We start from the raw sequence: 25,145 nt of genomic DNA, 5'->3' as shown, positions 1-25,145 counted from the left end.
TATAATACAAACTACACCGTACAGCACCAACGCTGGCATATTTTCTGTTAGTCTCCTGGTTGTAAATTGCAGACAGCAGTTCCTAACTTAAAAAAAAGGGGACTAACTGACACTTTTAAACATACGGAAAATAATTTGTTCACAAAGTTTCAAAGTAAGACAATTTTCAGTAGCTGTTTTGGTAATACTTTATCCACTGCTCAAAATAAAATGTAATTAGTTCTTTAAGTGACTACATGAGTGTCAGAGTAGATCCAATAACACAAAGTCAGTAAAACTTCAGGGATTTTACTGTGCGTCCACACGTACACGGGTATTTTTGAAAACGGAGATTTTCCGTTTTCGTTTTAAAAAATAATCCCGTCCACACGTAAACGCAGAAATGAAGGAAAACGCTGCTAGGAACATGCCAAAGCAACAGGTGGCGCTATATTCCTAACCGTGTAGAAATGTTGGCCAATCAGAAGTCTAGAAGCCTCGGTGGGAAATAGTAAATAGTGATGGGATTTCCGGCTCTTTCGGCTCCGAACCGGCTCTTCAGGTTGTTTTGTTGCTTTAATTTATTTATTATTAACAATAATATAAAATTATGCACAAAAGGAATTACTAACGTAAAAAAAAGTGGTTTTATATGTTTATATATAAATATATGCGGTGGCCCCTAGAGACAAAACACGTACAAACTCCAAAACACATTTCTAGCATGAACTGAACTTCCAAAGTCCATACTAGATCACTTAAATTACACAATTGAAAGCATGTGTGTATTGTTTGTGTATTTATACACAGGCACTCATATATATTCAAATAATTTAAAAAAAAGTTCATTTACCTGTTACTACCACACACCAAATCCGGTCGTTGGTACTTGCTGGCTTGTGTAGCCACAAGATAACAAAAGCTCAACACTGCGCCCAGCATCCTGGAGCACTTCTGTTGTCTTTTGTACGTGTTTTGAGTTTTTATGTGCTTCTGAGTTTTTATGTGCTTCGGAGTTTTTACGTGTTTTGGAGTTTGTACATGCTTCAGAGTTCGTACATGATTTGAAGTTTGTATGTGCTTTGTCTCTAGGGGCGACCGTAAATATACTTTTATTTATTCACTCCACATAAAATGTAATAAATAAATCATATAATACAAAAATCAACTATTCACATTTCAACTTTTAACTATTTAAATTTTCAGCTTTTTCCTTTTACAAATTTAAAGTGAAAACAACACAAAATACTGCAAACCACAACACAATTAAATATAAATTATAATATGAAAACAGAAAGAACATGCATATTCTCTGTCATATGGGCCCGCATGAATAAACTTTCTGAATCCTTTATCATCTGCAACCGAAAATAGTTGTGGATGATTACTATACCTTTATAATGTGATGTTGTTGTCCCTGGCTCTCTTTCTCTCTCTCTCCCTCCTGCTCTGTTCCTGTGCTACTGAGTGTAACTACCGCCCCTCCCCCCTCTGCCCAGCGTAAAGCACGAGGCTCACGTGCAGAGTGAAGCGGAAAAAAAGTGCGAGAGAGGGTGAGAGAAAGAAAAAAAACCCCACGTGGCTCGAGTCGTTCACGTCAAAGAGCCGGCTCTAAGAGCCATTTCGTTCAGAACGACCCATCACTAATAGTAAACAAAGATGGGGCATAGTAGCAGAACCGAGTCATATGTGTGGAGGGACAGTAACTGTGTGTGTATATGTAAGCATTTAAACACTGCAGAGAGTACAATTAACAGTATTGTAGAAATTCATTTCACCGAAACAATAACGTGGCGCACAGTGTGACGTCAAAAAAGGCGCACACCTTTGACGCTGCGTTTCTGCGTTTTCTAACGGAGTTTTCAAAAATATCCACCCTGGCCGGAGTTTTTAAAAATCTCCGTTTTCAGTGACCAAAAACGCCGTTTACGTGTGGACGAAAGGTGCAAACGCATAGAAAAATCTGCGTTTTCAAAAATACCCGGATACGTGTGGACGTAGCCTTAAGTGACAACAGGTGCACCGGAGAAGCAACAACTCACAGAAAGGGAATGGTTTTGTAGGTAGTGTCCCAATCCCTCCTGATTTTTTTTCCCTCAAGCTCTGGCAGATCTCTTCCTGGTCCTCCTCAAACAAAGGAGCAGTTAACAGTCCTGCTGTTGAAGCTGATGGTTCTGTACAGCACTCGTGTAACAGCTCGTGTCCTGGTTTCTCCTCAGGACTTTCGAGACTGCGCTGAGAGACACAGCAAACCTTCTGGTGATGGCACATATGGATGTGTCATCCTGGAGGCGCTGGGCTACCTGTGCAACCTGAATGTGCTGCAGGCATTGTTTCATGCTGACAAGGACACTGACAAAAAGAAAAACTGGGCACTCTCCAGGATATCTGCTGTCACTTTTACTTGGATAAGAGATGAAATATATTCACAATGGTTTATGTTTACTAAGTTAGTTGTATACCTAAAGTTTAAATGAATTTATTTTATGCTGTGATACTATACTATACTTAATTTTTTTTTTTTGAGCACTGTATATTTAGCCTTTGTCAAGGAGGTGTTTTAACCTTCACATAGAAAAATAGCAATGCACTGGCCAGCTGGAAAAAGGTGAAGTGGAAACTAATTATCTGGTGTTTCTGGTGAACACAGATGCAAGTAATAAATCTTTGAATGAGCCTAACAGTACTGCAAACTTGGGCAACATTTAAAATAGGAGTAATAAAAACTCTGTTCTTCAGAACATTTTTAGTTTATCTGCTTTAAAGCATCAACAAATAGCTTGCACTCTATATTATTTGGTATCATGAAACAGGAATCCTTTGGGTTTGTTTCTCACTGACATCTGGAAAGTGCTTGGAGCTGATGTAAAGTGAAAGTGGCAGGCACCAGGGCTGATGTGATAGGTTGAGACACCTGTCCATCAGATCTCAAACGGTTCTCACCTATTCCACAGCTGAGGGACTGAGCATTGTTTTAAATATAGTGATATTTTGCCTTTTGCTGAATTGAGACTCACTCACTTGGCAATCATTTCTGTGGAGGAGACCAAACCAGACCTAAAAGATTTGAATATGGTGCTTAGACTCGGCGTGTGAGCATCAGTCGGCTATTCTAGATGATACAATTAGTGTGTCAGTAACCTGTAAACTAAAATCACTCAATCTTTAACACTGATTGATGGTTGTGTTATTATTGTCCTGTTTCCCGCTATGAAGGGGAAAACTATTATTAATAAAATCAGTGATGGCTGGTCTCTGTTGTTCAAGCAATGGCACGTGACAGTGAGCCTGGCATGTATCGTGCCAAGGACAAGTATTCAAACACACAACTCTGAAACAATGATGGAAATCTCTTTTGTGTGTGTGTGTGTCTGCGTGTGTGAATGACTGATCCTTCTGCGTCAGATGCAGTGAAAAAAAGAAGGTACAAGGAGCTGCTTGCAAAAGTTTTTGGAAAGAGCTGATGGTGAGATTTTTTCTGAGGCAGTTGTAACGTCATTAACAATTTGCTTTTCTATCAATTTCCGGTGTATTTATTTTTTATTTACTGTTTTGCTTACAGTACATAATCCTGTCTGCAGGTGCAGCCACACTGCACACACTCAGCTGTTGGGCAGAGGTCAGGGTGAAGTCGTGAGCATGTCACTGGTGGATGTGCAGAAGCTGTCAAAATAATACAAAATGTAAGCCAGTTGATCGTTTTCTCCATTGCTCTTTTTTTAACTGATAAAAACGTTCATTTCTTCGAGCGATATATATTTTTGCACCACCAGATGGCGCACAGACACCGGGCTCGCCACAGCTGTTTCATCAAAAATGAAAATAAGAACTGCCAGCTCTGGAATAATACAATTTGCCCATTTGTGCCTTTTCATGAATCAAACGAGTGTGGTTTGAGGAAGAAAGTTCCGTCTGTTTGACATTCTGCAAGCGGAGCTGAGCTCTGCTGTTTTGGGCTTGTTTTTGCCTGTCAGGACTGCTTACATCTGGAAAACCCTGCTCCACAAAACTTTCACTTTAAGAAGGCGCGTCTAGGCTGCGGTGTGGTGTGTTTATTGCGATCCTTAAAGTGGCACATGGACGCCGTGGCTGGGCTCTGCATGGCACGACACTTTGCACCTACAGGTTCGGTCCATTGTGGGGAGGAAACGTTTTGACGAAACAGACCCACGGAGCACGTTCCTGTAGTCTTTTTTTTTTTTTTTAATTTATTTTTGAATCCAAGGCACCCACGGTGTATGCGGCAGCGTGAACTCCTCGCCGAGGCGCGCAGCGAGGCGAAGGAAAGGATCAGCAGATTCAAACGGACGGACGGGGGTGGTGTTGGTGGGCTCGGGATCAAACAAGACATGAAATGATCACCAGTCAGGCGTCAAAGGTGAAGCACACTGGGGCGTGAGGGAAATGGAGGCACCGCCAGGGACGAGCTGCTGTGAGCCCACCTTGGCCAAACAGGACTAACCGAGTCGTGAAAGTGATTGGGATGGCAGCATCCAGCAACTCAAGCCTCTCAGGTTCATCTTTATCCTCTGGTAAGAGTTCAAATTCTCCCCAAACGAACAGACACAGAAGCTTTGCACTAAATAATAGAAATGATAATAGGATGGCATTTCCTCTTGAGAAGTTTCTAATGCTTTCGTTTGGCTTGAATCAAACTTTTCTCGCCTGTTGGCTTGTAAACCCACGCATTATCTTCATCTCTATTAATCTGTCTCACAGATGCCTTTCATTAAACTATCTCGAGGTGGCAGCTGTGATAATATAGAAAAAAAAAAACCTCTAAGTGGATGCAGCTGTGGAGGTACTGGGGTAAAAGGAAAGCCCTTCATGTGCACAAGGATTATAAGGTCGTGAGATGCAGTCAGTGTGACGCTTGGTTTTGGATGTTGTCCTTAACGTTGCCAATCATTTCCACAATTCCACTATTGACTTTCCACTTGGCTGTCTTCTGTGATTATCTTTGGCCTCCTTAGTCTACCATTTTCCAAAAATGCAACATCAACCAGGCTGATGTTTTCTGATATTTTTTTTAAATCTAATATGCCCCAGTTGAGTGATTATAATACAGCTCAGACTGCTTCAGTTTGCAGAAAACTCCAGCCAAATCCCCTTTGCATAAACAATGGTATAGCTCAGCGATTAGCGCATATTATTTGTCATTTTTGTGTGCTTTGCTTTTCACAGAAGGAAAAGCAGAATGTTTGTCAGCAGCTGTTCAAATAAACCCTGAAAATACAGTGGGAGCAGCAGAATGCTTTCTCTGCGCATAGCCCGTTGTGTGTTGATAAGGAGTAGCTCGTATTTGCCAGAGTATAAAGTACAACCTCCACTATCGCAGCACTGCTTGGTGTGGAAGCCCCACCAAACAACCAGGGGCGAGCGTGTGTGACAGAGGGATGAGGCTGTTTGTAACACTGAGCCTCGCACGCGTGGTTTATGTTTGGACTATAAAATAACATCAAGAAAATGTGCAAAAAAGAGAAGAAGAAAAAAGCTGCAGCAAAAAGTCAAATTCAGCATTGCTTTGGTGGATTTTCATTTAATTTATGGCAGGACGAGGACATTCCATAAAGTGTTTGTTTTACTTTCTCACTGTCTCTGCATCCTGACCACACAGCAGCGTCACATTTCCCAAGGTACTGCCCAGTGGGAGGGACAGACAGTCAAGCTGATATAGCTCAGGGTGACCACAAGCATTATCTCATGTGTGCGTTTCTGAAAGAAGTGGATTTACTGTTTGACCGCTGCTGCTTTAAGAGGAAAGTCTCTTCTTTCTGTGGCATTGGAGGGTTGTCATTACTGTTGGGCTCTCAATATAATTATCAGAGGTTACAAGCTGCACTGTTGCCAGGGATGGAGTGGTTGTCGCAAGGGTATTATTATTTTCGTGCAGAGCTCTTTGGCAGCCAGATGCAACATTTGAATAATCTTGTCTATGAGGCATATGACTGAAACATGAATCTCTGTGAAATTCCAGCTCCATATTAGGTCTTCTGTTCTTGCTGCAAACAAAGTGCTTTGGTATATTTGGCTAAATCCATCATATTTGTAAATCTGCCCAATCGAATTGTAACTGATGGCAAATTCTTTTATTTTTAAGTAACAGAAAGAGGTAACTGGGTTGATTTGTTTCTTTACTTTCTGCAAAATATCTACAAAACCCAATACAATGGGGTATTAGATTGTATGCAAATCACCAAAAAGCATGTTGTAGACATTTTTGAACTGAATCTTTAATATACAGCTGGAAGACAATAGCTATAGCCTCTATTCTTTTAAGTTGATTATAGCAATAGACAACCAAAATGATTGCCATAAGATTGCAACATAAATGTTGCAATCTCATCCTTTCCCTGGAAACATCCTCTGGCTTTCTGTCTAAATCGGGGAGATTCCTACACATTCTTGGCGTGGTTAGGCATGGAAGCATGTAACTGTACCAGCAGCACATCATTTGGCAGACGGCTTCAGGAAATGAAGCTTTGAAAATGTTTTTTGAGGGCTACAGCATGAAAGTATGCCTTTAGATCCAGCCTTAAATGATAAAGTTGGTCAGGGAGGCAGACATGTCGCCATGCATTACAGACAGGCTGTCTGTTAAGTGCGATCCTACACATTTCTTACAACATATCTCAACATATTTCTGTTACTTCTTTATTTTTCCTCATTTATTTGTTAATCTTTCAGGACTAGATTTGTGTCATGTTTTACCTGCATGTTTGCATTCACATTCTCCACAGCAGACTCAAAGAAATGTCAAAATCAGGTTACCAAATGATATTTTTCCTTGTTTAAACTCGCCTACACTTCTTTTTAACAGCCAGCTTTCCCTAAGGGTGTCTATGCCAGCAGCACACAAACACACTCCACAGAGAAAGAGACACTCTCCTACCTGTCACATGTTATTTGGTCAGCTAAGACTGTGTTGAGATACTTGTTTTGGATCACTGTAACACACAGATGGTCTCCCTGCTGCAGCTCTGATGTATCCCACTGACATGCTTGTGTGTGCAAGTATTTTTGTGAGGTACGCACACTTGGAGATCTTCTCCAGAATGTGTCGTTTCTTAATCCTCCTTATGCGTGTGGATAAATCTCAAACCTGTAACTAAAACTTCAAAGTGTTTTTTTTTTTTTTTCCCCACAAGTGGTCAACAGTAAAATTATTTTTCACAGTCACCTTTTGTTATGTTTATGAAACGGCCTTTTCAGATCATACATAAGCATCTTTACAGTCTTCACGAAGAACAGAAATAAGAATTTCTGTTCTCTTCATCTTTAGATGGTTAAAATAAGGAAAAATCAGATGGTATTTGAAACTGTAGAAGATATTCAAAGGACTTGAAATTAAGGACTCCTCCTGCCAGAACAAGACCTTGAAAGGTTTTAAAAAAATAAACTAAAAGCGGTCATGTACTGTTGGTCCATAATTTGCTTAAAAATCCCCACAATTTTTCTAGTCTGTACAATCAGCATGTGATTGAAGTGCGGTGAATAACTATTTTGGAATTACGGATGTTTTTATACACAGTGCCTGATTTTCAGAGGCCAGAAAACACCTAACAGAGCCCGAACAATACAAAAAAATCTTTAGACAAACAGAACAAAGCTGAATTTTTAGCACAATGATGGTAATAAAAAGATATGAAGGAAAGAAACGGCTCATGATCCAAACTATACCACATCATCTGTCAAACATGGTGAAGGGAGTGTTATGGTTATGGGCATGTATGGCTGCCAGTGGAAGTGGGTCACTAGTGTTTACTGATGATATGACTGCTAACAGAAGCAGCAGGATTAATTATGAAGCGTACAGGGCTGTACTCTCTGCTCAGATTCAGACAAATGCTGCAAAACTGATGGATCTTCACAGTGCAAATGGATAATGACCCAAAGCATAGTGCAAAAGCAGTAGTTTCTTATGGTAGAGAAATGGGATATTCTTCAGTGACCTAGTCGATCACCTGATCTCAACCCGATAGAGCATGCATTTCAATTGCTGAAGACAAATCTGAAAGTAGAAAGACCCACAAACAAGCAGCAACTGAAGATGATGCAGTAAAGGCCTGGTGGAGCATCTCAAGGGAGGAAAGATAGCATTTGGGGATGTCTATTGGTTCCAGACTTCAGGCAATCAATGACTGCAAAGGATTTTCATTCAAGTGATTAAAATAATCCTTATATTTAAAATTGTTTTAATTTCTCCAGTTTCAGTTGAGCCTCTGAAAAATGGGGGACTGTGAATAAAAAAAAAAAAAAATGACTGTAATTCTTAAACAGTTAATGAAGGAAAAGAAAAACCCTTGAATTAAAACTGAAAGTCTGCACTTCAGTCACATATCAATTGCTTGATTTAAAATCCACCGTAGTGGTGTCCCACAAATTTTGGGAGCTGACTATAAGCTGTAAAAAGGACTGCACAAATCAGATTTAAAGACATCTGCACGTACGATACAGTGACAGTGGGTCCCAGTTTCCAGTGAAATTACTGGCTCCATATTACCTCTGCAGATACGCCCCCAGATATGCAGCATTGCATTGCATGTTGGGAAACATCCCATCAGATGGTCAGGTATTGGTCTCATTTCTCCTTGTAATTGTTGTTTCTGTGTCACCTTCACTGTTGACAACAGCAGTGAGGATTCTGCACAGAAATCCTGTCTTAAAATACTCCAAAGTTGCTGTTGTCAGCCATGCGTTCAGTATACATCAACACAAGTCATTGTTTTAGGCGCTGAAGCGGAATATTTCTTTTGCATTTTGCACAGACAGTAGAGCGGATGGTATCTCGGGGGATAAAACTCTTAGCTTGATCTTTATTCATCGCAAATTCTCTTTGTCATCGAAGCAAACACCCGCTGGTAATTATTTTATTGAATGCTTCTGACTTGGTGAGTAATGGAGGGCAACGCAATTAATAGCTGTTTCTTCAGGGGGAAGAGCCCTCTGGCTGCTTCAGAATTTTAAAATTCTCCCTGATCATCGTCAGAGAGACGCCACACAAACTCTGAGCCACTTGGAAATTCTTTTTGATGTTCTTTGGGTGTTTATGTGCATGTGCGAGCTTGCGTATACGTATACTTGTGTGTGTGAGAGAGTGTGTGTGGGTGGGTAGGTATTTGCACATATGTGTATATTTGGGCAAGTGTCTGCCAGTGTTTGCATCTGAACCAGCACTTACGCGCTCCCTCTTTTGTAGCCAAAACTGCTGCTCAATTCCAGGCCGAAATGCCATTCGTCATTATTAAGAATTAGATTGAAAAGAGAATATTTGGCAGCCCACCAGATGAAATCACATTCTTTAAATAAGCTGCAGTGGAATAAATCTTTCAGGCTGTTGCCAGTGCAGTACACAGTGACAAAGCGTCAGTGTTGAACAATACATTTTCCAAGGCAGCATAGCCGCACATCGGCAAATGGAGCCCGAAGGTTATTTGGTAGTGTTGGAAGGCAGACACCCTGTGAAGGGCTTCAGCAACAAAATTTATAGGGGTCGGGTTTGTTTGCCTTTTCTTTTTGTCATTTACATATTCAGCTGTTAATTGTGTGCACCTGTCTTGTTTGTGCCCTGTAATAAACAGAGCTCTTTGCACAGTGACTGTGCCGTAATGATGAGCTTTTTATCTTATTTGAAAAACTCATGCTGCCACCGCTCGCAGAGAAGCCAGCAGGAAGGAAGCGCCCTGACTGTCTGCTCTTCAAGTGCTGTCAGACACAAAAAAAATCAAAGAGGAACATAGAGATGTTAGTGGAACAGTTTTAACACAGATGCACTTCATATGACTAATGATTTTCAGTTTAGCTGCCTGGACCTCGGTGCCCATATCCAGCAAGTGCTCACTGGTTTTCATTATCTGATTCCCATTCCCATATGAGGTGTGTTTTATTACTTTCCTTCCTCGCCAGAGGGGTGTGGTGCAGATTTGCTGATGAGTACAAAGGAATGCTTTACATGTATCATCTGGGCGCAGTTGGGTAAATCTCTCTCTCTCTGGCACTGGGAGTGACATTGCTGGCTATTTTCTGCATTTGGCATGAAGTCTAATCTGCCTATGTGTTAGCTATAGGCCACCAGGATTGATATTGTATGACTGAGTCAGTGTCACAGTGTGCATGCTGAGCATACCAGGCATTCAGTAATTTTCAAACATGCAATTAATTGTTTCTTCTAAGGGAAGAGAATCTAATTCTTATGAGACTTTTAGCTGTAACTGGGGTCAAATTAGCATGTTTTAACTGACTGCAATTTAATAGATTGTGAAAATCTTCAGGTTTTTGTAATTACAACCTTGTAACACGATTAAAAAACAAACAAACAAACGTTTGAGTTTGAAGGTTGAAGCTTGACACGACCTAAAAGTCCTGGCCAGGAGGGCTGATTTGTTTGGCATCTTGTCAGACTGCTCTGCAAACACAGTCAAAAACAACAAAGGGATATTAATATTGACAAATCAGTTTCTACATCATGAAACTGATGTGTACAGTAACAAGTTGCTGTGCAAAAAAACAAAACCAAACACTCCAAAAATGGATTTTGCACAGATGTATTAAGTTTTAATGTAACAAACTGTTTATGGAGACTATATCAGGAAAACTGAAAGTATATACAGTACTATATTGTAACGCCTACAGTGCTGTAGTGTGATTTCCCTTTTTGCTGCACAGTAAAAGAAAACCTACCTGACGATGTATATTAGCTATTCTTATGATTACGGGTGTCAACGTGTTTTTTATGACTTACCTTTGGCCACATTTTAATTCATTCAGTGACGTTTTCTCAGAGTATTACAAGTCATTTCTTTTCTCAGTAGGAGTAAACTCTGACTTGCTGCAGAGAATTTACTCCACCTTCTCTGAAACGTTTCCTGAGCTAATGTAACATCGTGCTCCATAATCACATAATCATATCTCAGCCACCACATTTCCCACGGGGATGTCTTGCTGTGTGTAGCAAGATTCAAATTGTATTTACTTCTGCTAATTTTGATTGGCGTGTTTGTAGTCTCACCGCAGGGCAGATGTGTAGTGCTGTCGGGGGCCTTGGTGGTTGTTAATATAGATCAGGTGCGTGCCGACACAATGTTTAGCAAGCGGACATCAGCGCGTACCGACTGTCCTTGAAGCGCAGACGCTGATTAGAATTGTATTCACTGGTGCGTCTCAAGAGGCAGCTGCGCAGCATGAATCCATATGCATAATTATAGCGGAGAGATAAACAACAGTGACATAACAGTGGTAAAGGGTGCACACTCATCCCACTGGGAAAAAGCTAGAAGTGGAGTTTTTGTAATGAGAGAAAACAGGAGAGTTATTAACACAATCATGAGTTTGTGACAAAAGCCTGTTTTTGTATTTTTGTGTTTTGCAGACCCTGAGGATTATCAGCCACCCATATGGAAGTCTTATTGTGAGTAATTAATTCACTTTATACACTGATTAGCAGTGCCTTCACCTAACTTTGCCTTTGGTGTGCTTCACCTTTTTTTTCCTGCTCCACATTTCACACAGAAATGTTTTCTGTCCTTTGAAGAATTAGGTTTGGTTTAGCATAACAAAATTAGATGCACTGCAGGTTTCAAAAGGCCACGCACACACGCTTTAAAGGCACACACTGTGAACACACTCGCCCACTGAATTCATTCACACAAGCGCAAATGCAAAGCAGCCAATTCCTGATCTCTGAGTAAAATAGGTTACCAGCAGCTAGGAAAATAGGATTTTCTACCTGCTAAAGAGCCTCATTTAAAACGGGGTCCTCAGAACGCCCACTTCATTATGCAGTGTTTTTACCATGTGGGAGGAAACGGGTTGGCTCGTCAGAATAGAGGTAAACGCACTGATTGAAGCTGAGCCGAAATCGTCTCTGCTGGGGAAAATGTCTGTCCTACATTTTGCTTAACTAATTACAATTTATAGCTTTTTAAAATAACTTCCCCTGTAATTAAATGTCTAGTCTGCGTAATTTTACATTAATGCTGCTCCCGTCTGACTCCTCTCGTCCTATGTTGAGGTATTTTTGGATTCCCTCTGTCTTGGGAATGGATGATGTCCAGATCTTGCTGGTTGGCTTAAGTCAGCCTGACAAAACATGAAATTTCACAGTCAGGAGATCCTTCCCCCTGCCTGGAGAATCTGCTGCGGTGAAGACTTAGCTCAGCCTCACGCAGCACTTTCTTTAGCACTGCTTGCCAGTAGTGAGGACAAGGCACAAGGCTGCCAAACGATGGGACTGAGAGCATTAAAACAGGAAACATTTTTGTTTGTTCCGTTTGTTTGTTGGCGATTTTGTGAAGTTTGCTTTGGTAAAAGGGAAAGTGCACTTCTAGACTCATAAAAAAATCATGGTTAGCTACTGATTCTGATTCTCTGTTTTGACTGCTCACGTTTTTTTAACAGCTAATTGGACGTGCTATTTCTGGGAGGCGGCTGAGATGTTTGTGCTCATTAAATCCCCTGCACAAATCTCTCATTTCCATTTTTTCCCCCCCTTTTTCTCCCTGTTTCACTACTAATGCTAATAATAGGCTTGCACTTGCACCACGTGTGTAAAAGTGTCTTTGTGTTTCAAAGTTGAAAGCAATCTATGGAGTTATAAGTGCACATTAGGTAAACAGGTCTTAATTCACGCAAATGGATTTCAGATATATGGCCCTGTGAAACACTCACTGCTAAGCACTGCACACAAAAGCTAATGGCTCCTTATGTACCTGTTACTTCTGCTCTCTGAGCAGCGCTTAGAAGCTTCTTCCACAGGCTGCAGCCTGTTAAGTGGAAATATTGCTTTACTCATAGCTGTTGTCCTTTGTGTAAATGCTGCACAGCACACTTTATTTCCTTCCTCTTAACTGTGTATTAACCAAGCTTATATTTGGTGGAAAACATGGAGCCTTCATCAATATGCATGTTTCTCTAACAGTGTACCAGCTACAGCAGGAAGCCCCAAGACCAAAGAGGATCACATGTCCTCAGGAGGTATGTGCAGCTTTGTAAACAACTGCATAGATGCTGAAAGGATCATAATCATATTTTTGTCACTGTAAATGTGAAAAACAATTCTTACCTCAGTGATAAATGATAAACAAATTCAATGCATTTAAATGAAGAAAAAGTCCAAATTTCTGAAACTGCTTGATTGCTCAGATAATTCACGTAGGCTTGCATTTGTATGGTTTAAAATTTCAAACGCGCAGCAGCAGTGAAGCAACAATAAACGTTCTGATGCGAAACTAAGCCAGAATACAAGCAAAGCATGAATCCCATCTGTGATTGTATTCATTGTTTGTTTATTGCTGCCAAATGTCCGATATAACAATCGACCATATGGTCAGGCGCTGGAGCTAACTGACACAGTTATCGACACCATCAAATTCGAATTTATTATTTCTGAGTGTCTTTCCCTTCATGAGTCAGTCTACCACGCTACATGTACACCACTGCTCAGTTTTCACGCTCAGGTTTTTCCCGTGGAACACATTCGCTGACAAGTGATCGAGTCTGGCAGCTGGGAGCCAGACCACTCGGTAACCTGCGGGGAGCTGCTTGTTGAACCTCCCGCACCCAAAGTGTAACCATTTAAACTCAGTGCAAAATAAAAATTAAATAAGTGACGCTCCTTTCCTTAAAGTTTGTTTAGGAGCATTTTTTTCAGGGACTTTTTTAAGGCAAAATTGAATGATATTTCCAAATCAATTACTATGTCGTCTTAGCTTGCACGGGGTTTGATTGTTCTCTCAATCCTGTGAATGAAAGGGCCGTCTGAAGTGCTGCCATCACCTATAGTGCAGCTACAATAGCACATTTTATCCTATAAGAAACATCAAGATGTGTTACAAGTGTAGAAGAGAAATTCAAGATCTGGGGCGCTTTCGAAGGAGGCTGCAGATTCGATCCCTTCAGTTATGTTAGGAAAGCTCATGGAGCAAGTTGCTCTACTTTTTACTTCCCTCGCAGAAAGATCTGAATTTTCTATTGTATAAGCATCCAGAAATGATGCGTGTCTCATCCTATTTTGAGTCTTGCCACACTTTGATGAGCTAAGAGAAGCCTGTGAGCTGCTATTACTAGATAAGTAGTTGTCCAGTAATTCACTACAAAATGATGTTTGACATATTACCAAATCCAATATCGTCATAGCTATTATCTATAAAAGATTACAGAAAGAAGGCCAGGAAAGAGGAAGAAAAAAGAAGTCATGATTCACCCTGGCAGTGCTATAAAAGCTCAAATCTATGACATGAAAAAACCCCTCTTGTGTTATTGCAGGCGATCACTATAGCGATATCTGTGGTTATATTTACATTCAAGATTAAAAATAGGTTTAGCCATATCTCTTGGGAGACTTGTACTACATAGACACTAACAGGCTCAATATAAATTTTTGCAGCTGGCCATCTATTACCAGCTGTTTTAGTGCTTTGCCTCCAATTCATCTCCACAGTGTGTGAGCTGAATTTGTGGCTTTGGTAGCTGTGAATAGACACGGGGGTACAGATGGAGATAATCTGTGCTGTGGTGTTGGGCCTTTTATCTTTCACACAGGCTGTAGGAACAATTTGCAAAGCTATTTGATTGAGCTTTCATGTTATATTGCTGCAGCCAATATTTCTTCTTCTGGTTTACAGATGGAGAGCAGACCCAAATACTATGGCAGAGAGTGAGTGTAACTGAATTTCTTTCATCATTTCTATGTTGTTGTTTTTCCCCTGCGACGCACAGCGAATGGTTTTCAGTTGTAGATTATAAGTGGGTGTGGATATGTATCTTTTTGTTTGGCTTTTGATCAGCGTTCAATATGTAAAACTTCATGACTAAGGAGGAAATCACATTGGAGGACTTGTATACGTTTTTTTTTAAATAGATTTCATGGCGTGATCTCTCGAGATTATGCTGATGAGCTGCTGGTGGGAACAGAGGGTGCTTACCTCATCAGGGAGAGCCAAAGACAGCCAGGGACATGCACCTTGGCCTTAAGGTAACAAACCCATCCATATGCAGCACCGAATCCCTGAGAGGTCAGCTCTACCAGCATCCCAACACTCATCAAGTCTCCACTTTGATCGCTTTTACTCACCCGCTCAACCTCTAAAACGTATCTACCGACTACATCCTCATTCTCCATCCAGGTTTGGACACCAGACCCTCAACTACCGATTGTTTTACGATGGGAAGCACTTTGTCGGGGAGAAGCGGTTTGAGTCGGTCCACGACCTTGTGACGGACGCCCTCATCACTCTTTACATCGAGACCAAGGCAGCAGAGTACATCGCCAAAATGACCACTAACCCCATCTACGAGCATCTTGGTTACACGTCGCTGCTCAAGGACAAAATGGTGCACAGACTGAGCCGTGGACGTACAGAACCACGCAGGGTCACCTTCCAGAGAGATGAAAAGGTGGGTTTTATGACTGGATGTTGTACTGCGCTCTGTGGCCATCCAGTTTGTAACAAGTGTATACCATGTAGAGTAAATAGAAGTGTGTTTGTGTGATTCTGTGATTCTGATCCTAAAACACTATCAGGGTCTCTGAGTCATTCAGAAACTCTGGGCATTCAGACTCGGAACGAATCTTAAGTGACAAGAAGAATAAGAAATCCTACAACAAACGGTGTAGCTCCGCATCCCTTAATCAAAACATCTGGAATTACACGAAGAGTCAGAAACTTCTTAGAAGTTCCCCAAAGCTGAACTGAGCTCTACAAAATACCTTCAAAAACAATGTTTTACTGGGGGAATTTGTGCTGAGGGTGGTCCTGCCAAATATTTCTTTGTTTTGTGCTGCAGATTTTTGCATTTTGTGGATGTGGTACATGTGGTAACTGTAATTAGATTTTCTTTGAATTTTGCTTCTGTGGATTGACCTAAGCAAGCTAATTATTGACTCTTGGCTTGGGTAATATTCCAACAGGAAGGGAGCGGTGCAAAAGAAAACTTCTCCATTATATTGTTCACAATTCTGCATCCAAATGGTATAAAATACTAAAGAAGTATAGTATATAACAAACAGACTTGTTTTCACTTTTTATTTTTTTCATCCAAATTATTTGGCTGCCCATAATCTTTCAAAACATCCACAACAAGCCAGCATTATTGCAAAGATTTAGCGGGTTGCAGATTACAGTAGCTGGTATTTATCACCAGCGCTGTGTAAATACTGGGGTTTTGATCCAGTTCCATACTACTTAACATTTCCAGTACATTTCCTGTAGAACGAGAGCATTCCTGAGAGGACACTTTGTCCTGTGAGTGAGACGTACATTATCCTTGCTGCCTCTGGGTGTGTTCACTGCTGCCATGCTTCATTGCCTTCACTGAAAGGTAATGATGACCAAGGGGACTGGGACTTTGCTCGGCCTGCCATCCATATCAGACACGTTGATCTTGGGTGAGACAGGTTTCACATTGTATTTGTTGGCACTCGCAAGCCGATGTCAGATTAAGGTCTGTAAATGATTTCTTAATCAGGATGAGGAATGTCTGCCTTCTTCATGTTTTTTTTTTTTAAGTGTCCTTCCACTAGGTGGCAATCTGAACTTAGTTTTTGTGCCTTTTTTAAGAGGTGATGGCAGTCAGAGTCACAGCCGAGCTTTAATTTTTACATTTATTTACTATTTTTATATTTCTTGGTGTTTTGCTGTGAGCGCGTGAGCTGTATCGTTAATGTGTCTCTCAGCTTTGATTTATTCTGGGATATTTTGTCTTCAAAATGTCTGCTTCTAGTTCATCACTCAGCAACAGGCAGATGGCAGCCTGTCAGTAGGACCATCATTGCTGTGTTAACATCATCAGTCTTGAGTTCGATTTCTGTAACGCGAGAGCATTAATGCAAGCATTGGCTGCTGGTCAGCGAGTAGTCCATTGACTTATTGCTGTTTTAAATAAACTTTGACAGATACGGCTACACCGAGAACTCCTCTAAGATGTGCAGACAAGCCTGCATTTGCATGAAAGGCAGCACTTTATTGAAAAGTGTCCCTCGTGTGTTCGATCCACAGCCTGATTTTTAGGTTTGAATGACTGTGGACTGCATTCTGTAAAAAGCATCCCATTTGGCAAGTAAAACTGGAGCATGTCTCTAGCTAAATGTCAGATTTTCAGCTATCTGTGTGTCTTTGAAAAACTGACTATGCATTCCTCCTGCCAAGTATCTCAGCCGGTGACAGCTGTGATAATGGCAGACTTTGTCAGGCACCGTTTGAAAACCACCTGCCAGTCTCTTCTCACAGAGAGACTGTCTTCTGTCGGCTCAAATATTCTGCGTCTGAGAAGCAGAGACCTGACCCGATGGCTTGAATCTGTGGTCGCTTTTAAACTTTGTGTTTACCAATTACACAGCTCCACCCCGAGGCCTTTAACAGCCACAGAAGCTTCACTGTACACTCAAAATTCACGCGTGTTTACTCGGTGTCGGGTTGACACCTATGTAATACCATAACTGTGAATGCTTGTGTAATTAAAACCCTTTCACAAGGTGAAAGGGGGCACTTGAGTGAGCCATCACCCTCCTGAGTTTCTTTGCGTGTGCAGGAATTTACTCAGGGACTAAAGCCTCTCTAAAGCCACATTGCTCCTGATGCTCACCACACTGGTTTAATCTCAGTGGCGCTCTCAACAAGCTGCCCTGCGTGCGTGCCCTAGAAAGATTTTCAAAGGTTTCGCCATGTTTTTTCTTTGTTTGTTTATTTGTTTGTTTTATAGGATAATTACCTGTTTGCTCTGCTATAAAAAGTGCAAAAACAACTATTTATGTCTCTTTAGTTGCAAAATGCTACTTAAACAGTATTTTTATGTGGTACTTTTCCAGAGTGTGATAGATGCATGTTCGGTGGTCCTAGCCCAGACAAAAGTGACAGTTTCCTCCATTTTCAGTATCTTTCAATACTGTGTCCTTCACAGTATGCCTATTTTTCCATTTGTTAGAGCAGTTTTGTTTTAGTCCCCTTTGTCTCACTGTGCCAGTGTCCACTGTGCTGTTTTCCTACAACTCCAATCATAACTGAGTTCACTCAGCTGCATTCTCACAAAAGTCCTGAGGGGAATAAAAGAGCCAAACTGCTGAAAAGAAAGCAGAGCTTGTTGTGGGACCACCTTTTGTGTCCTTTCTTCCAAGCTCTTCTTTAAGAGACAAGAAGCCATCTGCCTGCAGACAAAGAGCACAACCCTTGTCTCCCCCTCCCTCTCCTCCCCTCTGCGCGGCTAAAATATCACGGAGTGGTCTATTCCTCATCTGTCTCTACAGACTTAGCTGCAGAGTTAAATTGTACCGTATGGTATGCGTAGGTCTTTGAAAGAATGCTTGTCACAGTGAAAAATTTCTTCACCTGTCTTGTCCCTCTTACAGCTAAGGCCTAGTTTACCCAACAGATATCAGAGACATAAAGGAAAAAGCTGGTACACAACATGTCCACTGCATTCCCCCTCCCTTGTGCTTCTCTGTCTGTCAGCCTAGCTTCCTACCCCTTCATTTTATCTCAGTTTTGCAGTTACCCTTTGGGTCTTTTGCTCTCTGCCTCACCACTCCGTTTTTGCACCAGCTCTTTATCTCACAAATCCAGTGCTTACGGGCTTTCCGACCTTTGCAGTAGCTTAATAAATCACTTTTTTAATGATGTCATCCAATAGATGGACTGATCTGTTTTGTAACACGGAAGCTGCTGGACGTGAAGTCTTGCTGATGTTTATTCGGAATGTCATGTGATGTGTCGTTTGTGCCATACCTCGTTTTAGAAATTGTGACAATTGGAAGCAAGTCTCGTGGTGCTGTTTACTGGCTAATAACGAGCACAGCTAATAGGGACAAATTCAGCATGAACATGGCAACAACCCCCCGCCGGCAAAAAAGACGCTGCTGCAGACCTGCAAATGAGCTTCCTATGGGATTTTGCTTGGATTTGGGCACTCCTGGATTATTCCCTGTGTAAGGATTATTACAGTAATCCCTGTGAATACCAGTTAATGGTCTAGCTCTGCTGGTCTTCTGACACAAGTGATTGTCACAGACTGGAGTAGTCAGGGCAGTGCAGTCAGGGTGTCTGAAAGATCTAGTTTGGATTGCTGTGTGGGGAATTCCACCAGCTGACAGACACAGCTAGAGGTCAAGATCTGTTTGAGTTATGACAACACAGCCTCAGCTCTGACAAGGCTGACAATCTTGGGTCTGTCTCTGAGCAGGCGAGTGACCTGTTTAAAGGATCCAGTGCTGAGTGAGAGCTGCTGGCAGTGAAGTATTATCTGCAGTTAAGTGAAGTGGAGTGTGTCCGGAAGGCACTGTGCTAATGGGAGTGTGCTCAGTGCTATAAAGAGGGCGTCTGCACTATTGATCCTGCTTTAGAGAGCTGTTGAGCTGTGTGAAGTGGTCCTGACAGCACCCGGCTGCCCTCACTCTCAACCTTCTAGCCCCTGCCCATCTAGGACCCTGCTCTCGCTCTCTCGCTCTCTCCCTTTTCCTCCCTCTCTCTTTCTCTCCCTCTTTCTGGGTGTGTGAAAGAGGACCATTGTGCGAGGCACACTCCTGCCCTCAGGCCGCCCACTACCAGTCCTCTTCCCACTGCTGCTCTTGCTTACTGCTGCCACTGGATTCAGATCAGATGCAGAGTCGAGGCTGCGCTGGCTGTCATCAGTCGCCCTCCTGGGTCACAGGGGAGTGGAGTGTAGCTGCTGCCTCTGCTTTGGACAGTTGCCGACAGCGTCTGCTGCACAGCACTCACGGATCCCCTTCACACCTTCCCCCAGAGGAATTGGAGAGTCTCTGGGAGCCCGATCAGTCAAGCATGGAAGCTGAAGAAAACATAGGAGGTTTGGCAGCCGAGCTGATTACCCACAAGGCTAAGAGACAGGAGAGGAAGCGCCAGGAGCTGCTGGCTTTGGCTCTGGGAGTCAAGCTGGGGAGCAAGGGGACTCTCCTGTGGAAGCCTATTAAACTGTTGGCCTCTTGTCCTCAGATCTCTTCACCTCTGGTGCGACGGAGTGCCTTGAAAGATACGCCAGAGAAGCAGTGCTCCTATGAAAAGATCCACAACTTCAAGGTGAGCAATTTCTTCTTAGACACAAGGAATGAAATGAGTCAAAGTGTCAGCTGCTGACAACATTGTTAACATTTCTCCTAAATGACTATTAATTTATTTTGTAGTAGCTCACTTTTGTTTTTCCTTTGGTTAAGCAACTCTTTAGCGAGATGCATCTCCAGATCCGCAGATGTGTTTGGATCACAGACCTGTGTGTGTGTGTGTGTGTGTGTGTGTGTGTGTGTGTGTGTGTGTGTGTGTGTGTGTGTGTTGCTGTTTTGATGAGAACACATGCAGCTGACACCCATATGCATTGAGGGGAACTAATGGATACCACAACCCATTAACAACAGAACACATCGATTAGCATTGATTTAAAAGCTCTTAGATCTGTTTTTGTTTTAAGCTTCTGATTTTCTAAAAAAAAAAAAAAAAAAAAAAGTGTTAGAGTTGCGTGCAAGTGCAAGAGTTATGGCTCTCTTAATACACAAAGGAGAACTTGGACATACTTGCCTCTGGGCACCTTAAAATTCTTGCAGTGGTGTCTTGGGTTTCAGTTAAGAGGTGAGCTACAGTGATCCCCAGCTTTTTGTTTGCTTTGTCTTTGAAAACCGAACAAAAACTATGCACTCACCACCTGCCATATGCCCTCTGCACTCATTAATCCACTCCTACCTATTCAAAGTAACAATGAAGGTGTGTTCAAGTGCACATCAATGTAACTCCATTTGCCACCTTATCCCTGTTCTTACCATAGGCGTACATCTGTTATTTTGACTTTCAGGCTTGCCTCTGTGCTTCCCCGCATGTATCCGATTGCTCAGGACAGATGCCAGACACGCTGTAGTAAATCCTTTAATCTGCCTCGTGTATACAAATGCGCTCATTTGGTGCAGGGTTCCATCTAGTATGGCTTGGCATCACAGTGTAATCACTATCCAGCGCATCAAAGGTGGAGGACTGTGTGAACTGGTCATTGACTTGCAGTTGACGGTGTGTGTGTGTGTGTAAACATGTGGTTTGTCTTCCCAGGTACATACCTTTCGAGGGCCGCACTGGTGCGAATACTGTGCTAACTTCATGTGGGGCCTCATTGCACAGGGAGTCCGCTGCTCAGGTACTCTACGCACTTCAACATAAAATGTTGCATGTGGTAGACTGTTTGAACATATCCTGTCCTGTAAGTCGGATTACACGAGGGATTATAAAATCTGCGTCTTGTCACGGATGTTTCAGTTATTTAGCGTGATGGTGGTGGCGGTGTTATGTATTTTCCCTGTTACATCTGTGGCAAACAAGATGACATCGTCCTGTTGCTGACTCATCAAAAGACATTTAAACACAGTGAGGAACAGACATCTTTATATAATCACAGCTTTAACTGTTATCACTCCTTCTGAGCACTCCACTCACTAATATTTTGTACCACTCCCACCAAATAATTCTAATAAATGTTATTACACAGCACTCCGTAGCTGCTTAATAACTGCCACTGTCCAAACTAATTCAGTGTGGTGCAGCATGCTGATAGAATTTATATCCAAATGTAGGTTATGTCAACAGTAAATGCTACAGATAACCTATGACATATAAAACTCGGGTCAAACACAGGCCAAACGTGGTGTCGCTGTTGTCCAAATATAGCAGCATAACTGCAGGTTTTCAGGGCCTCCACGGGGTTGTTTTCTTGCACAGACGCAATCCTGGGGCTGATGTGCGCTCTTGTGGACTCGGTTGCTCTCTCCCTAAACAGAGAGTTTGTTGTTTAGACATTTGCCATGCTGATAAGCCAGAGGCAAACGGCGGCATCATCAGACACCTCATGTGCTATGGGAAGCAGGAGAGACTTCTTTGTCTCTCTCTCTGTCCTTCAGTTCTCTGCTTATCTCCTGCAACACTGACTGAGAACGAGGACCCCAATCAGCAGACCGGCGTTAACGCTGCTCGGGCGGTTACAAACAAGTTTGTGATGAACGATTTCAGAGTAACATCAAACACCCTCCCCCACACCCCCACACCGCCTGGTCTACGAGTACCACTCCTTCAAAAACCTTTATTTCAAGCTGTGCTGCCACACAAGCAGGCATTACTTTTTACACACACTCTGCTTTTGCCAGCTGTCCAGCACAATCCACGTGACCGAAACTACAACAAGAGCCCCCCGCCAGTGCTGTCTTGTCCGCTGATATCTACCGTTGGCGCAGTACACTGAGACGGCTTAACAGCAGCTGCACTGTCTGACAGTGCAGTTTATCACTGACTCTGGGAAACCTTTTCAAACTGCTGTCTTAAGCCTGGGATGATGGTTGTGTTATCGTCTCTCTCTTTTTATCTCACTTTTGCTCTGCTAGACTGTGGGCTGAATGTACACAAACAGTGCTCCAAGCTTGTTCCCAGCGACTGCCAGCCGGACCTGCGCAGGATAAAGAAAGTGTTTAGCTGTGACCTCACGACACTTGTCAAAGCTCACAACGCAACGCGGCCCATGGTGGTGGACATGTGTATTCGAGAAATAGAACTCAGAGGTAGATCCATCACTTATTACTGGTAAAGGAAAGTAGAATACACAGTTATTTCTATTCCTTTACTCGTTTATAATGTTTAGAAATGCCATTGATCCCTTTTTGTACAAAAGACGCCTGCATTTTCTTTGATTCATTTTTATGTTTTTGTGACAAAGAAACAGACACAAACCTTCCAATTTTCTCTTGCAGGTATGAAATCCGAAGGTCTCTACAGGGTGTCTGGCTTCTCCGAGCATATTGAGGATGTGAGGCTTGCTTTTGATCGAGGTTTGTTGACAGTGAATTCCTTTGCTCTAGGCTCTGGGTTTTAGTTCAGAGGTTCGAACCTTTGAATAAAGTGTTTCAGCTGCAGAGGAGCGTGATACAGTGCTGTATTTTATTTTGGAGATGACAAAGGAAACCTACAGCAATGATTTTGTATTTTGAACAAATACAAAACGGCATCTTAGTCATATATTTTCTGTTTTGTGTCAACAGATGGCGAGAAGGCTGACATCAGTGCCAGTGCCTATGCAGACATTAACATAATTGCTGGTGCTTTGAAGCTTTACTTTAGAGACCTCCCCATTCCAGTCATTACATTTGACTTGTACTCCAAATTTATTCAAGCTGCAAGTATGAGTGCTTCGCTTTTGCTATTCCGCACCATTACTGTGTTAGTACTTCTCTGCAGGGCTCTGATACTAATCATTTTACTAATGTGATGCAGAACTTCCAAATGCTGAATCCCGACTGGAGGCCATTCACGAAGGTTTGCTGCAGCTCCCTCCGGCCCACTATGAGACCTTACGCTACCTGATGGCTCACCTCAAGAGGTAACTTCGCCCACTAATCAGTTATGCCGTTGCAAAACTGACAAAAAGACAAGCTGTGATTGGATGACACTGGGTTTCTTCGTAACCATGAATATGGGCACTGTAGGTTGTTTTGAGTCAATCCTACATACGCTGTAAAGATGCTCCACAGAACAAACTGTGTATTAACCTGCAACTGAAAATAGTCCCCAGTAAATGCACTATTTACATAAGTTTATAAAGATTTGTTGAAAACTACAGTGTCTGCCTAAGATTCAGACTTTTTTTTCCCTGTTTTTTCGTCAAGCTAATCTGTCCACTAGCTTCCTAGCTACTGCAGGAACCCCTCCTCCCACAAGGTTCATGTGCCCTGGCTGGAGACACTGAATGAACACATGGCTCAAAATAAAAACATGTCAAAACAACACTCGTCTGGATGCTTCATAAATCTGTTCCCTGTGCAAACTTGATTTTTTTTTTCTTATTTTACAGGGTGACAATGTTTGAAAAGTACAACTTAATGAATGCTGAAAACCTGGGGATTGTCTTCGGTCCAACTCTTATGCAGCCGCCGGAGCAGAACGCCTTGACAACCCTGAATGACATGAGGCAGCAGAAGCTAGTGGTGCAGCTTATAATAGAGCATGAAGATGTATTATTCTAAGGAGCGAGGCGTCCGCCCATTACAAAAGAAGAGAAGGACAACTATTTATTCTATCAGAGGAAATTCAAGCCACCTTAATTCTAGTGAAGAGTCTGAATTCATTGTCGCATGACAGTTTCACTTTGTCGGTTTTAGTGTTGACATCGTCTTGTTACTGTAAGTTTCGGGTCTCTACGCTCAGCCAAGACCATCATTTAGATATTAGGAAAGGATCCTGTGTTTCTAACTACCTACAGTGCAGTTCCCTCCTCTGTTTAATTTGAAGACTGTCACTACCTGGTGTAGACTCAGTCATAATGACAGTGCTGTGTGAAATCTGCTCTGGGCACATTGTCAGTCGGTGAAGGCTGTGTAAACTAAGCCTCACAGATCAGCCAAGTTAATGTTTCTAACATGACGTGTGCATATGTTGTACTGTTTGCGAGAATGCTGGTTTAAAAATGGGATAAAACAATGCAGATCCTGTCATTGTACATAAAATCAGATCATCCAATGATCGATATTTTGACTCTGTGTACAAACAAAGAGAAATAATAAGAAATGAGACAATTGGGCGCTCATAAAGCACTTTTTTGCAACGTGTGTATAGATTTATTTTGTACAGATGTTTATTTTTGTGTTTCTGCATTGTTCTTTGTCACAAATAATATATTCTGTCGGGGCCGGTTGTTTGTGGACTTGTTTGTGTCGATGCAAAAACGGTCCTCGAAAGAAGAGTACTGTCAGAAAAAGCAAACGTGCGTGGGTGCACCATTTCGACTTTCAGTGTATTCAGTGTTATGTGAGGAATACACATGTGGATTAAACACTGGTCATTTATTCATGTCCTATTGAAGACTGTAACAGATGAGCAGAGCTCCTCTGTATACATGCCGGTTGCTCATGTTGCAGTGTTTCAGTATTTCATGCTGTAATTTGGAATATTTTCAATAATGATCTGTTTTTGTTTTTTTTTTTTCTTCTTTTTTTATTGCCAGTAACATTGCTGGTGCAGCTTGAGTTGCAGTTTGCTTAACTGTCATACTAAAGCTGTACGGGGCGTGTTTCTTTCACACTTGGTTCGATTGAATCCTTTCTACAAATCCATTTTATCAAATTGTATTTTTGTGACAGTTGATAATGTAATTTATGAAATGATGATGATTTATTAAAGGTTTTAAAGCTTGAGTTTGAAATGGGG

The 25,145-nt window shown here is 41.9% G+C and overlaps 1 protein-coding gene across 1 annotated transcript; it reads left to right on the top strand.

Moving 5' to 3' along the window:
* The first annotated feature begins 3,855 nt into the window (after positions 1 to 3,855).
* On the top strand, positions 3,856 to 25,140 carry chn2 (chimerin 2). Its single transcript, XM_084943605.1, has 13 exons — positions 3,856 to 4,511; positions 11,348 to 11,386; positions 12,896 to 12,951; positions 14,601 to 14,632; positions 14,837 to 14,950; positions 15,102 to 15,372; positions 19,920 to 20,003; positions 21,015 to 21,099; positions 22,334 to 22,507; positions 22,697 to 22,774; positions 22,985 to 23,122; positions 23,217 to 23,322; positions 23,794 to 25,140. The coding sequence occupies exons 1-13, from the start codon at positions 4,463 to 4,465 to the stop codon at positions 23,963 to 23,965; spliced, it is 1,398 nt and encodes a 465-aa protein (XP_084799731.1). The 5' UTR covers positions 3,856 to 4,462; the 3' UTR covers positions 23,966 to 25,140.
* Positions 25,141 to 25,145: the final 5 nt, after the last annotated feature.

This window comes from Perissodus microlepis, chromosome 11 (assembly GCF_051167445.1).
Source record: "Perissodus microlepis isolate ML-2025 ecotype Zambia chromosome 11, ASM5116744v1, whole genome shotgun sequence".
Lineage (NCBI taxonomy): Eukaryota > Metazoa > Chordata > Actinopteri > Cichliformes > Cichlidae > Perissodus > Perissodus microlepis.
Note: the sequence above shows the minus strand (reverse complement) of the source record. Positions and strands in the feature narration are given on the sequence as shown.

What these genes read in the sequence shown, in the direction of transcription:
- chn2 (XM_084943605.1), top strand. Translation starts at nt 4,463, where the DNA reads ATGGCAGCATCCAGCAACTCAAGCCTCTCAGGTTCATCTTTATCCTCT. An exon ending in CCTTCCAGAGAGATGAAAAG is followed by an intron (nt 15,373 to 19,919) that starts GTGGGTTTTATG and finishes TCTTGTCCTCAG; the next exon opens with ATCTCTTCACCTCTGGTGCG. An exon ending in CAAATTTATTCAAGCTGCAA is followed by an intron (nt 23,123 to 23,216) that starts GTATGAGTGCTT and finishes AATGTGATGCAG; the next exon opens with AACTTCCAAATGCTGAATCC.